The following is a 15,638-nucleotide window of genomic DNA, read 5'->3' on the forward strand; positions in this document are numbered from 1 at the left end:
AACATAGTAAAACCCCATCTCTACTAAAAATACAAAATGTAGTCAGGTGCAGTGGCATGCGCCTATAATCCCAGCTACTCAGGAGGCTGAGGCAGGAGAATCACTTGAACTCAGGAGGCAGAAGTTGCAGTGAGCTGAAATCACACCACTGCACTCCAGGCTGGGTGCTAGAGCAAGACTCCATCTCAAAAAAAAAAAAAAGAAAAAAAAAGAAAAAAAAAATAAGATAATGAGTATCTGAAAAAAAGTCTTCTAAAGTTTTGATAAAAATACTATATTAAAATCATATATGTCATTGTTAAATACAGTGAGTTCTAAGTTTCTCTTCAAAGAATCAGTATGTCAGTATGTTCAGTTCTATGATCTTCATTTTAAAGTTTAACTTCCTCATTCTCCTCATCTCCTTGCCCCTAGTTTCAGTAAACAACCTCCTCACCAGTTCTAATCAGTAGTTCACATCTGTTTCCCTGGTCATCTGCTCAGTCCTGAGTCACCCCTGGTCACCTGATCCATCCTAAGTCACTCCTGATCACCTGCTCTGTCCTGAGTCACCCCTGATCACCTGCTGCAAGCTGAGTCACCCCTGGTCACTTGTTCTGACCTGAGTCACCTTTAGTCATTTGTTCTGTAACCGTCTTTCCCACCAGAACTGCTCACCCCACCACTCTGGCTTGTAACCCTACTCTCTTTAAAATAGCCAATAGGAATTAGCTTAGACTGTGTGGTCCAACCCTAACAAATAGGGGAATGACACAGCAGTAGGGGCTACCTGCATCAGGGATAAAAACTCCTTCCCCTCCCCTGTTCAGGTGTGCTCTCGCCATTGCTCCATCTGTGAGATGCATCCTTCTATAGAAGTAAAATTGCCTTGCTGAGAAAATTCATGTTCGAGTGCTATTTCTTTGGTGGCATTGAAAATGTATTTCTAACATCATTTAGAGAATAACAACAATACCATGATTTATTACATTTTTAGGATCAAGGTAAAAGCTGTACAAAAAGCATATTGGTAATCCTCATAATTTGAATTTTTATTTTAAGATGAAAAACACAAAAATCACTTAAATCAAAAAGTTAGAAATAAAACAACAAAACTAGATTGAGAAAAGCATGGTGGGGGATTAAGAAGAATGACAAAGTTTGATAAATTTGAAAAGTAAAAATAATTTGAATTTCTAAATAAATTCAATATTTCATCCTTTTAAAAATAAAAGTCAGAATCTGGAAAATAACTTATAGAAATAAAACACAAATATACAGATATAGGTATAGAAAGGAAATACAAATTTTAGGAGAACCATAGTTATAACGCTATGTAAGTAATTTGCAATTTTAAATTAAATTAATGAGTTTCTAAGGAAACACAAATTGTCAAAATTACAAAAATGCAAAATAGTTAATAGCAAAAATTGAAAATGACGTTTTCAACAAATTAATTTTTCTTATGAATAATAAATATAAAATCTATATAGACTATTAGCATATGAAATTTAACAAAAATATTAAAAATCTAACAAAAATAAAATTTATTATGGAAAGCTAAGGATAGATGGATAATCAAGAACCTCTTATTTATAACAAATTTGTCAAAAGAAAAAGAACTATAAAATACATGCAACTTTATAAATGTTGAAGTTATAATTTTTTTTTTTTTGAGATGGAGTCTCACTCTGTCACCCAGGCTGGGGTGCAGTGGTGTGATCTCGGCTCACTGCAACCTTCGCCTCCAGAGTTGACGTGATTCTCCCACTTCAGCCTGCCGAGTAGTTGGGATTACAGGCACACACCACCACACCCATGTGATTTTTGTATTTTTAGTAGAGATGGGGTTTCACCATGTTGGCCAGCCTGGTCTTGAACTTCTGACCTCAGGTGATCCTCCCACCTCAACCTCCCATAATGCTGGGATTACAAGTGTGAGCCACTGCGCCTGGCCTTAAAGTGATAAATTTAAAATATTCTTGTAAGAACTTTTTATAAAACTGCAAACAAAATAATGCCTACATTAGATGAAAATTTGTAGATAATTTTCAATCCATCATATTTCATAAATAGAAATATTACCATTAAATGAGAAAATGCATTGCCATTTAACATTGTTTTGATAGTTCTAAGGAAAGCAATAAGGAGAATTAGAATCAGAGATGTTACCATAGAGGGAAAGGAGGCAGGACTAGCCTGCAGCTCCTGCTCAGACAGCCGCATGTGAAGACTCACATCGTGAACTTTTGCTACAAGAATTACCCTAGGAACATACCAGGAAAGCTGAGAGAATCCACAGACCCTTTGAAGGAACTGGATCACTGCTGCTGGCTCAATGAGACATCGGAAAACCATGAGTCCATTTGCTTTCTCAGCAGGAAGGCTGAGTTCTCCAGGGCAAGTTCTCAGCCCTGGTCACCAACTGCCCGGAAATTGACTTGATGCTGTTGGGAGGGCCACGGTGGGAGTGAGACCCATCTTTAGGACTGCAGGCTGTATGGCAGCAGGGTAAAGCCTGTGACTGCCGACTTACCCCACTTCCCTGGCAACCTGTGTGACTCAGCAGAGGCAGCCATAATCCCCTGAGGAACATAAATCCTCTGGCCTGAGAACTACACACCCACCTCCACTGCCACCATAGCAAGCCCCACCAAAGGAGAGTCTGAGCTCAGACACACCTAACTCTGCCCCCATCTGATGCTCCTTCTCTATCTGCCCTGGTAGCTGAAGACAAAGCACTTAATTTCTTGGGAACTCTACGTCCCCACCCACCATCTGATCCTTCTTCCACAAGGGCAGCGGATACACTCTTGAAAGCGCCACCTCCTGGCTGGAGGCCAACCAATGCAAAACCAGCACACTAAACAAAAATATAACCAAGGAACCTCAAAGAATCCACTTCATTCCCCTGCTACCTCCACCTGAGCAGGTGCTGGTACCCACGGCTGAAAGACCTGAAGATGGATCACATCACAGGACTCTTTGCAGACACTCCCCAATACCATCCTGGAGCCTGGTAGCTCTGCTGGGTAGCTAGATACAGAAGGGTAAAAACAGTCACTACAGTTGGGCTCTCAGGAAGCCCCATTCCTAGGGGAAGGGGAAGAGCACCATATCAAGGGAGCACCCTGTGGGACAAAAGAATCTAAACAGCAGCTAGAGTCCCAGATCTTCCCTCTGACATAGTCTACCCAAATGAGGAGGAAACCAGAAAAACAATTCTGGTAATATGGCAAAACACAATTCTTTAACACCCCTAAAAGATCATATCAGCTCACCAGCAATGGATAGAAACCAAAATAAAATCTCTGAATTGCCAGAAAAATAATTTAGAAGGTCAATTATTAAGCTAACCAAGGAGGAACCAGGGAAAGGTGAACTCCAATTTAAATAAATCAAAAATATAATACAGGACGTGGAAGAAAAATCTCCAGTGTAATAGCATAAATTTTTAAAAATCACAACTTCTGGAAATCAAGACACACTTAGAGAAATGCAACACGCACTGGAAAGTCTCAGCAATAGAACTGGAAAAGTAGAAGCAAGAACTTCAGCGCTCAAAGGCAAGGCTTTCTAATTAACCCAATTCATCAAAGACAAAGAAAAAAGAACTTTAAAAAATGAACAAAGCCTCCAAGAAGTTTGGGATTATGTTAAGCATCCAAACCTAAGAATAATTGGTTTTCCCGAGGAAGAAGGGAAATCTACAAGTGTTGAAAACATATTTGAGGGAATAATCAAGAAAAACTTCCCTGGCCTTGCTAGAGATCTAGACATTCAAATACAAGAAGCTCAAAAAACACCTGGGAAATTCATCTAAAAAAGATCATCACCTAGGTTTTAAGGAACCCTCAAAACCATGCAAATAAGCACATAGTTATCAGGTTATCTAAAGTAAAGACAAGGGAAAGAATTTTAAGAGCTATGAGGCAAAAGCATCAGGTAACCTATAAAGGAAAAGCTATCAGAATAACAGCAGATTTCTCAGAAGAAATCCTGAAAGCTAGAAGGGATCGGGGTTCTATTTTTAACCTCCTTAAACAAAGCAATTATCAGCCAAGAATTTCGTATCCAGCAAAACTAAGCTTCATGAATGAAGGAAAGATACAGTTTTTTACAGACAAACAAATGCTGAGACAATTCGCCACTACCAGCCCCACTCTACAAGAACTGCTAAAACAAGCTCTAAATCTTAAAACAAATCCTCAAAATACACCAAAATAGAACCTCTTTAAAGCATAAATCTCACAGGACCTATATAACAATAACACAATGAAACAGACAAGCAAACAAGACATTCAGGCAACAAACAGTACTAACATTGAATGTAAATGGCTTAAATGCTCCACTTAAAAGATACAGAATGGCAGAATAGATAAGAATTCATCAATCAAATTTCTGCTGTCTTCAGGAGACTCATCTAACACATAAGGATGCACATAAGCTTAAGGTAAAGGGGTGGAAAGAGATATTCCATGCAAATGGACACCAAAAGCAAGCAGGAGTAGCAATTCTTATATCAGACAAAACAAACTTTAAAGCAACTGCAGTTAAAAAATGATAAAAAAGGACATTATATAATGACAAAAGGACTAGCCCAAGAAAATATCACAATCCTAAACATATATGCACCTAACACTGGAGCTCCCAAATTTATAAAACAATTACTACTAGACCTAAAAAATGAGATAGATAGCAACACAATGATAGTGGAGGACTTTAATACTCCACTGTCTGCACTAGTCAGGTCATCAAGACAGAAAGTCAACAAAGAAACAATGGACTTAAACTATACCCTAGAACAAATGGACTCAACAGATGATTACAGAACATTCATGTGCTACAGAATATACATTCTATTCATTAGCACATGGAACATTCTCCAAGATAGACCATATGATAGGACGCAAAACAAGTCTGAGTACATTTAAGAAAATCACAATTATATTAAGTACTCTCTCAGACCACCGTTGAATAAAATTGGAAATCAACTCCAAAAGGAACCCTCAAAACCATGCAAATACATAGAAATTAAATAACCTACTCCTGAATGATCATTGGGTCAACAATGAAATCAAGATTAACATTCAAAAATTCTTTGAACTGAATGATAATAGTGACACAACCTGTCAAAACCTCTGGGATACAGCAAAGGCAGTGCTAAAAGGAAAGCTCATAGACTTAAATGCCTACATCAAAACATCTGAAAGAGCACAAACAGTCAATGTAAAGTCACATCTCAAAGACTTAGAGAAACAAACCAAACTCATACCCAGCAGAAGAAAAGAAATAATGAAGATCAGAGCAGAATGAAATGAAATTTAAACAAAAAAAATGCAAAAGATAAATGAAACACAAAGCTGGTTACCCGAAATGACAAATAAAATTGATAGACCATTAGCAAGATTAACCAAGAAAAGAAGAGAGAAGATTCAAATAAGCTCAATTACAAATGAAACAGGAGATATTATTACTGATACTACAGAAGTAAAAAATATTATTCAATTCTAGTATGAACACCTTCACACACATAAATTAGGAAACCTGAGGGAGATGGATAAATTCCTGGAAATATGTAATCCTCCTAGATTAAACCAGGAAGAAACAGAAACTCTGAATAGACCAATAACAAGCAGCAAGATTGAAATGATAATAAAAAAAATTCCCAACAAAAACAAATCCAGTACCAGAGGAATTTACAGCTGAATTCTATCAGACATTCAAAGAAGAATTGGGATCAATCCTATTGACACTATTCTACAGGATAGAGAGAGAGGGAATCCTCCCTAAATCACTCTATGAAGCCAGTGTCACCTTAATACCAAAATCAGGAAAGGACATAACAAAAAAAGAACACAACACACCAATATCCCTAATGAACATAGATGAAAAAATCCTTATAAAAATACTAGCTAACTGAATCCAAAGCATATCAAAAAGATAATCCACCATGATCAAATGTGTTTCATACCAGGGATGCAGGGTTGATTTAACATATGCAAGCCAATTAATGTAATACACCACATAAACAGAATTAAAAACAAAATTCACATGATCATCTCAATAGATGCAGAAAAAGCATTTGACATAATCCAGCATTCTTTATGATTAAAACCCTCAACAAAATAGGAATAGAAGGGACATAACTTAAGGTATTAAAAGCCATCTATGACAAACCCACAGCCAATATTATACTGAATGGGGACAAGCTGAAAGCATTCCCCCTGAGAATTGGAACAAGACAAGGATGCCCACTTTCAGCACTTCAATTCAACATAGTACTGGAAGTTCTAGCCAGAGCAATCATACAGGAGAAAAAAACAAAGAGCATCCAAATTGGTAAAGAGGAAGTCAGACTGTTGCTGTTTGCTGATGATATGATTGTATACGTAGAAAACCCTAAAGACTCATCCAAAAAACTCCTAGAACTAGTAAATAGATTCAGCAAGGTTTCAGGACACAAAATTAATGTACACAAATCAGTAGCTCTGCTATACACCAAAAGCAACCAAACGGAGAATCAAATCAAGAGCTCAACCCCTTTTACAACAGTTGCAAAAAAAAAAAAAAAATTAGGAATATACCTAAACAAGGGGGTGAAAGACCTCTGCAAGGAAAAGTAAAAAACACTGCTGAAAGAAATCATAGATAACACAAACAAATGGAAACACATCCCATGCTCATGGATAGGTAGAATCAATATTGTGAAAATGACCATACTGCTAAAAGCAATCTACAATTGCAGTGGAATTCCCATCAAAATACCACCATCATTCTTCACAGAACTAGAAAAAAAAATCCTAAAATTCATATGGAACCAAAAAGAAGCCCACATAGCCAAAGCAATTGCTAAGCAAAAAGAACAAACCTGGAGGCATCACATTACCTAACTTCAAACTATTCTATAAGGCCATAGTCACCAAAACAGAATGGTACTTGCATAAAAATAGGCACATAGACGAATGGAACAGAATCAATAACCCAGAAATAAAGCCAAATACTCACAGCCAACTGATCTTTGACAAAGCAAACAAAAAAAACAGAAAGATGGGAAAGGACACCATATTCAACAAATGGTGCAGGGATAATTAGCAAGCCACATGTTGAAGAATGAAACTGGATCCTCATCTCTCACCTTATACAAACATCAACTCAAGGTGGATCAAAGACTTAAATCTAAGACCTGAAACCATAATGATTCTAGAAGATAACATCGGAAAAACCCCTCTAAACATTGGCTTAGGCCAAGACTTCATGACCAAGAACCAAAAAGCAAATGCAACTAAAACAAAGATAAACAGATGGGACTTAATTAAACTAAAAAGCTTCTGCACAGCCAAATAAGCAATCAGCAGGGTTAACAGCCAACCCACAGAGTGGGAGAAAATCTTCACAGTCTATACATCTGACAAAAGACTAAGATCCAGAATCTACAAAGAACTCAAACAAATCAGCAGGAAAGAAACAAAAAAATACCGTCAAAAAGTGGGCTAAGGACATGAATAGACAATTCTCAAAAGAAGATAGACAAATGACTAACAAGCATATGAAAAAACGCTCAACATCACTAATGATCAGGGAAATGCAAATCAAAACACAATGTGGTACCACTTCACTCCTGCAAGAATGGCCATAATCAAAAAATCAAAATAATAGATGTTGGCATGGATGTGGTAAAAAGGGAATACTTTTACACTGTTGGTGGGAATGTAAACTAGTACAACCACTATAGAAAACAGTGTGGAGATTCCTTAAAGTACTAAAAGTAGGTCTACCATTTGATCCAGCAATCCCACTACTAGGTATCTACCCAGAGGAAAAAAAGTCATTATATGAAAAAGATATTTGCACACACATTTATAGCAGCATAATTTGCAATTGCAAAAATATGAAACCAGCTCAAATGCCCATCAATCAACAAGTGGATAAAGAATATCCACCATGAAACACTGCTCAGCCACAAAAAGGAACTAAATAAATAATGGCATTCGCAGCCACCTGGATGGAACTGGAGACTATTATTCTAAGTGAAGTAACTCAGGAATGAAAAATCAAGCATTCTTATGTTCTCACTATAATTGTAAGTTAAGCTATTAGGACACAAAGGCATAAGAATGATACAATGAATTATAAGAATGATACAATGAATTTTGGGGACTTGGGGAGAAATGTTGGGAGGGGAGTGAGGGATAAAAGACTACACATTAGGTACTGTGTACACTGCTTGGGTGAGGTGCACCAAAATCTCAGAAATCACCACTAAATAACTTATTCATGTAACCAAACACCACCTGTTCCCCAAAAACCTATTGAAATAAAAAATAAAATTTAAAAAGGAGACATTACTGTAGAGAAAGTGTAGAAAAATGTTTCATTAATTACTGATAAGAGCATTCTCTTCTAATAGACTGTAGGGATTAATTAAAATACTTTTACAAATGAATTCTATTTATTTTAGTAAGTGATTGTAAAAAAAAAAAAAAGATTGTCAAATGTTAGTTCTTTCCAAGTTAATTTATAAATGCAACATAAAGTCAATTAAAATTCCAGTGGGAAATTGTAGACACAATCCTTTACACTTCTTTCTCTACATCCACAAAACAATGTTTAATCGATTTTTATTTGCTATATTCATTGATACAAAACTAGTGTCAAGAACATATAACCTCTCTTAAAAATAAATATCTCTCTGGATCAGAAATTGAACAGAAAGCTGGAGGTCGCATCTCAACCTGTTGGCTGGTGGGTGCTGGGTTTAAATTCATAAAGACAGCTATGAATTTGACTACCCATCAAGTTACAATGAGTTTGCTGTAGCGGGAAAAAAGAAAGATAGATGCCTGGGGTCTTGTAACACAGTACTGAAAACAGAATGGGATAAGAGGACATCCATATTAGGAGGCACAGCACAGGAGTGGTGTGTGGAGAAAGAATCACCAGAAACTGGCTATGAAATTAAAGGTCTAAGATTTTAGTTTGTGATATTGAGCCCAGTTTGCTGTTAGGGTAAACTTGATAGCGCACAAATCAAAGAGCAAATTGAGCACAGAGAGCTTTAGAGCAGGGGATTTCTTCTTGCAGTAGAGAGAAACATCATTAACATTAGTCCTGATCAGAGCAGGGGAAAAGGGAAGACACACCACCAAACAGGTGCAGAAAGGGGCTTGAAGGCACCATGCCCTGAATGTTCCCAACCAAGCACACAGTTTAGAAGGAGGTGAAGAATCAGGCACCCTGTGAAACGGGAGTGAAAGGGCCCAGGTAAGAGTGACATAAAGGAGTGCATGAGTGTATGTTACCCACAGAGCCTGCAGGAGTCATCTGGCCTCAGGCAGCCTCCGAGTGTGCAGGGTGCCCAGAGACCTCACATATGTTAAAGCAAGGGGAATAAACATCTTGCCTACTCCCCTAGAGGCCGCTTTCTTGGTTTTTAATGTGTTCACTGCTCCCACCCTGAAGGAGTCATGACCACCTGAAAGAGGAAGTCTAGGTGGTAAAAAGAGGGAAACCATCTGGCCACTTAGACTGATGGGAACATTTGAAGCTTTATCCAGAGGAGAATAAAGAAGAACCACCCCTTGGCCATTTCCTGCTCCCCTGAGTTCCATCTGCAGAGAGGAACTGGGCACTTCCAATCCACTCTGATACCACCCAGGGAGGTCTGCCTTTGGCTGCTCTGTGATAAAACCTCCAAGGCCCTTTATTCCAGCTGGAAGTACTGAGCTCAGTTTATTCATATTTGGAAACTTTTCCCCACATCAGAGAAGTGGTAATTGGAAGGTAAATTTGGAGGAAAATGATGTATTCAAATTTTATTCCACAGGACTGAGGGAATGCTGGGGGTTCTCTGGGCTTATTATCTCTTTAAGTAGCAAAAATGATGAAATCTGTATCTTACCCCATGGGAGTCCTGATGATAGCATGTCCTGAAGTTGGAGAAACTTCACCATTCAGCATTTTGAAAGTCGTGCTCTTCCCAGCTCCATTTACCCCCAGAAGTCCAAAGCACTAAGAGGAAACAAAGTAAAGCACATTCAATCAAACAAGCTAAATAAATAGAACAAGTTAAATAAAATCAAAATTATATTAGAAATAGCACTTGCTTTTAGACAGCTTTGAGTTGACTTTGTTGGTTTGTGTTATTTATGGCGTTTTAAAATGACAATATTGTATAAAACACTGTATAGATTACAAAGTCCTCTCAAAATCATCATGGCACTTGAATGGTATAAGAATTTCAGCAGTAATTTACAGACAATAAATTTGTGTGTGGAAAACTCAAGAGGATGAGAAATAAATGCCAACTACCCCCAAATTATGCAGAGATAATATAATATTCTTTGGAAGTCACATCATTGTAATTATTATTCTCCTAATTTCATTTTTGTATATTTTAAAGTATTTTCTTAAAAGATTCCATCTTCTACTGTATATACATATGTGTGTGTGTGTATGTGTATGTGTGTGTGTAGTGCTCACAGCTTTCTTACATATCTTCTTTTTCCATTGAAGAGCCTGTAAATTCCTGCAAATTCACTCCTAACTCAGAGTCTAAGCTAATCTTGATATTAATTAAAAGAGAACCTCTCATTCTATATTCTGACATTGAGCATAGAGTCAACTCAGTTCTTGATCCAATCTCGCCTTACAGCCAACGTGAAAAATGGCCTTCTTGCTGTCTTTTCTACGCTTTGTCTCTATCATGTGCCTCAGCATATACTGTGCCTGAGAGTCCACCTTGGTGACAGTGTCTCTCTGGTTCTGTCAATCTCCTTCCAATACAGTTGTTATCTGATGGCTAGGAGCTGCGATCTATGGATACAAACTGGCTTCCTGGCTTCTCAAATCTTGGAAAGTGACTGCTTCTGGATTTTCTGCCACCAAGCCCTACCTAACCATCACCTAACCCTATTTTGGACCTCTGAATTTCACAACTCCCCTGAGTTGCCATCTGCTTCAATTACCTTGTTTTCCCCGCTTTCCCTGCATCTCTCCCACCATTTGCAATATGAGTCCGTCTCCCTCCAGGCCTACCCTGTCCACGTTCCAGGGTACACCACTATCAGCCTATCCAAATTCTACCAATGCTTTTAGGCTTAGCTATAAACCACGTTTTTAATAAAGCTCTCCCCACATACCCTGTCCTCCCACCTTTCCTTCCCTGCCTGCACAGCCACCCTCTCTGGACTGACAGCATTGAAGACAATACCACTCATGCACCTTTCAGTTCTTTTTAGAAAGTACTTTAATATATACAAAAATGAAATTGGAGGATAACAATTATTATGATGCTGTGACTTCCAAAAAATATTACATTATTATATCACTGTCCCTGCCTTCGGACAATGCTGATGCTCCCATGTAACATAGTATATGCTTATGATATTTTGTTTCCTAACTGATTATTAATTTCTAGATGGAGAAGGACATACAGTCAATGATAGTTCAGGCAATGATGAACTGCATATACAATGGTCATCTTACAAGATGACAATACCATATTTTAACTGTACCTTGTCTATGTTTAGATACAGAAATACTTGCAATTGTGTTACAATTGCTTACAGTATTCAGCACATACTATATAGATTTGTAGCCAAGGAGGAATGGGCTTACCATCCAGCCTAGGTGTGTCATAGGCTATACCATGTAGGTTTGTGAAAGTATATTATATAATGAAATCACCTAATGACACATTTCTCAGACCATATCCCCATTGTTAAACAACACAGGACTGTATCTTAGTCATTTCTGTATTTTCCACAGACTTTTGCATAGCACTCTCCATCTAGGTAATTAAACTGTAATGCTTATAAGAGCTTAAGATAATAAAATCCAACTTTAAGTGGCATCTTGGATCATTTAAGATACCTGGAGCATCATTCTATCAATGTTTTACAAGTTTCTCTCTTAGCCCTGTTGGGACTCAGAAAATAATATGCCAAAGTGAAGGCCCCAAAGGCAGCCTCAGAATCAAAAGTTTTACTCTGACCTTTTCCTGCCCTGCTGTCTCCGGCCCCTCCTTCTCCCCTGAGGCTGGTCATAGAAACTAGAACCTCTTTTCCCCAAAGCCACCATAAAACCAAAAATATTACCCTAACTTCTCCCCTTTTACATATTTTTCAGTACAAAAATTACCCCTAAAGAAGTTATCTGTCCTACCTTGTTTGACTGTAGGTCATAAGACAGACCTGCATTCCAGAGAGGGTCCTGCCCCACACCCAGAAGGAAGAAACAGAAAACCAAACACTGCACATTCTCACTTATAAGTGGGAGCTGAACAATGAGAACACGTGGGCACAGGGAGGGGAACAACACACACTGGGGCCTGTCAGAGGGATGGTGGGAGGGAGAGCATCAGGATAAATAGTTAATACATTTGGGGTTTAATACCTAGGTGATGGGTTGAGAGGTGCAGCAAACCACCACAGCACACATTTACAACTATGTAACAAACCTGCACATTCTGCAAATGTATCCCAGAACTTAAAATAAAATTTTTAAAAATAAAAATAAAACATCATAAAAATATAGATAATAACTCAAAAAAAAAAGCGCATCTAAACAGAGAGGGCTTGCTGGGCTTCCCCTCTCAGTCTAATAGCATTCATTGGGTCATACTCTTTTTGTCCAACCATATCTCTACATGGCTGTCCGTACTTGGTTGAACCTAAGCATAAAAACAGACAGTTTCCCTGTATCTTTGGGTCTTCATTCTGAAGGCTCTCGTATCACGTAAAACTATAATCAAATAAATTCATATGCCTTTTTCCTGTTAATCTGCCTTTTGTCAGTTGATTTTCAGTGAACCTCGGTCCCCCCACACCCCTTTGCCTCAAACTACTATGGAGAGGTACCGGCAAAACTATAATAATCATGATTTTTAAAGCAAGGGTACAAAAAATAGTTCAATAAGATGGGTAAGATTGCATAGCCAGTCCTAGAGCAGAAGCTAACAACTACTAAAAAAAAAATCCTTTCTTAACATTTTGTCCTAATCTACCAGAAATCATAATTCAGAGAGTAAGAATATGCCTGCATTACTTCAGATTGATCTCTCGGCTTCTCTTTACCTCAGAATACACATATCTGAGACACCTACTGTCAGATCACAAGTAGAATATAGATACCAATCAGATAACAATATAACCTATTTTGAATTTCTCAGGAGCTGGGAACAATATGAATGCAAGGTGCTCTTTTATTTTTAACAGTTAATTGAAAGCAATCACTTCCAGAACTGATTTCCCTTTACACATTAAGCACAAATCAGGAACAATTTATATGGCTTCTGTCAGTTCTGATTAAACATTATAACTAGAATTAATGTCTTACCTGTGAAAAAAACTTCCTGAGCTATTGCTATGGTGGATGAGTGTTCTTTACCTTTTCTGAGTAGCATTTTGCCAGACTGGCTCAATTGGACACTTAGAGTACTGATGTCCCAGTAAGAGATAAAAGTGGTTCCTTAATTAGATTCAAAAAAAATTTGCTCAACAAAAAGTTATCCCATAGCCCAAGTCATAATGAAAACTATGCAATCACATGAAATTTTTAAAATTATAAAACAAAATAAATCCTACCAATCGGCCAAGTTTTTACTATGAAATAGTCAACAGACCCTCTATTTGGTTCTGCTCCTACTGATTCCGTAGGAATTTCTAAAATTTGAAGGCTATTTTTGGCTCTGATTTCAAATATTCTGAGAATAACACAAGCAGATCAGCTACTAGAGTTGTACAGGTTCACAACAGAAGAAGATTAAAAACAGAAGCTTCATTACCTCTCCTTTTGGTATGCCCAAACTAATATCTTGCACAGCAATAATATTCTGGAAAAAGCGTCGATAATGTTTACTAAGGTTGTATAATACAAGAATGTCTCCATTGGTCCTTCCTTCAAACACCCTCTTTTCCTCTTTTTCAACATCTGTATCCTTAGAGGATTTGACTATGCCTTGGAGAGTAGAATGACCCCTGGGAAGATAAAATCAGAGTGAATTCACACCTGGCAAATGATACCGGAATAGTCTAGAAGAGGCAAAAAGGTCAGAGATTTGTAAAAAATGGAAGATACCACCTTTGGACTTCTGCGCATTCAGCTTTGTCCAGAGCACCCCAGTTCTGCCATCCTGATTATCATGCAAGAATCTATTTTTTATTGTCTAACGTAAATGAAATATACATCTTCCTAAAAGATACTGAAATGGATTGGCACTAAACTAGAGCTAGTTTTTAATTTTATGAATAAAGTCATGCCAGACTTTTGTATTAAATGTTAAAATAACTTATCACAAAATTATTATAAGGCATTTACTTATTAAATGCTTTTTACTAAACAAGTCATTTAATAATATAGATTGTATATAAAAGTACTCAAACATTATAAGTTTATAGTATATGTTGAATCGCATAAAAGGATTATATAACCAGCACTTTGCACAATACTTTGCAAAAAGTATTCAGTAAGTATCTATCAGAGGAATGCAAACTTAATTTTCAACTCTTATTTTCTCTAAATCTGAGCTGCTCACTTTCTAATCTTCTTTCTAATTTGCAATCTGACACATTTGATTTTGCAATAAATTTCAATTTCCCCTGTAAACTATAATATGCCAACATTTTAATTATTATATTTAATCATTTAAAATATATTTAATTATTATATTTTAATGATAACGACTGAGTTAGTATCATAACCAACATCAATTACCTGGCTTTGACAGTGTAAATTGCCATGTAAAATATTATTATATTATCATTGGGAGAAGCTGGGTGTAAGGTACATAGCAATGTTCGATAATAATTTTACAACTTCTTCTGATTATTAAACTATTTCAAAATAAAAAAGGTATTAAAAATAAAATCCAATACCCATGGCAAGCTCCCAGTATCCCCGGCAACTTTTATTATTTTTCCACACCTGAAATCACCATTTGACAATATATAATTTATTCTACACAGAACATAGACGATGAGAAAAATATAGCTAGATACTCACAATTCTTATATGACCTCATTTATATAATGTTCCAAGGCATAAAAAATGAATCAATAAAAATAAAAATAAAGATTGCAGTTACCTAGAGTGCAGCTATTGATGGAGAAGTTTATGAGAGGCCATCTGAAGTGTTGGTAGTATTCAGTTTATTAGTGAGAGGGGGTTACATCAATGTGTTCAATTTGTGAAAATTCATTGAATTTTACACTTTTCTGTTTGAATGTTATTTCCCTCTCCCAGATGAAGGTGTGTTTATTGACCTTTCATCCTGTCCTGGACTTTCAGAAGTCTTCCCACTCCAAAGGAAGTAGTGCCACCTGTATTCCCTCCTGCCTGGCAGAGCAGTATTCACAGTAACCCACATCAGCTTGCTCATTCTCTCCTCAGGAGGATTACCTGGCAAGCTTTATGAACAGCTCCTGGGTCTCATCCCCAGAGCTTCTCATTGCAGAGTTCTAGGGAGGGGCCCAGGTGTGCACATTCATTTAAATCTCCTCAAGTAATTCTGGTTGGTGGAGACAATTGACTGAGGTTACTTCTGGTCCACCCACTCACAACAATCCAGTGTCCTAATACAGGAATCCAACTATGCCCAGAAATGTGCCATTTAGTTATCCTCTAACTGAAAATGACTAACAAATGATCCCTACATTAAA

The 15,638-nt window shown here is 37.3% G+C and overlaps 1 protein-coding gene across 3 annotated transcripts in view; it reads right to left on the bottom strand.

The window, feature by feature from the left end:
• ABCA13 (ATP binding cassette subfamily A member 13) overlaps positions 1–15,638 on the bottom strand; it is a 486,937-nt gene that overhangs the window by 120,034 nt on the left and 351,265 nt on the right. For all 3 annotated transcript variants that reach the window (XM_054559199.1, XM_024249790.2, XM_054559198.1), the window contains 2 exons: positions 13,766–13,958; positions 9,881–9,990 (listed from right to left, as the gene is read on the bottom strand). In XM_054559199.1, coding sequence (XP_054415174.1) covers positions 9,881–9,990; positions 13,766–13,958 — 303 coding nt within the window. The remainder of the gene's footprint in view (positions 1–9,880; positions 9,991–13,765; positions 13,959–15,638) is intronic.

Source organism: Pongo abelii, chromosome 6 (assembly GCF_028885655.2).
Source record: "Pongo abelii isolate AG06213 chromosome 6, NHGRI_mPonAbe1-v2.0_pri, whole genome shotgun sequence".
NCBI classification, from domain to species: domain Eukaryota; kingdom Metazoa; phylum Chordata; class Mammalia; order Primates; family Hominidae; genus Pongo; species Pongo abelii.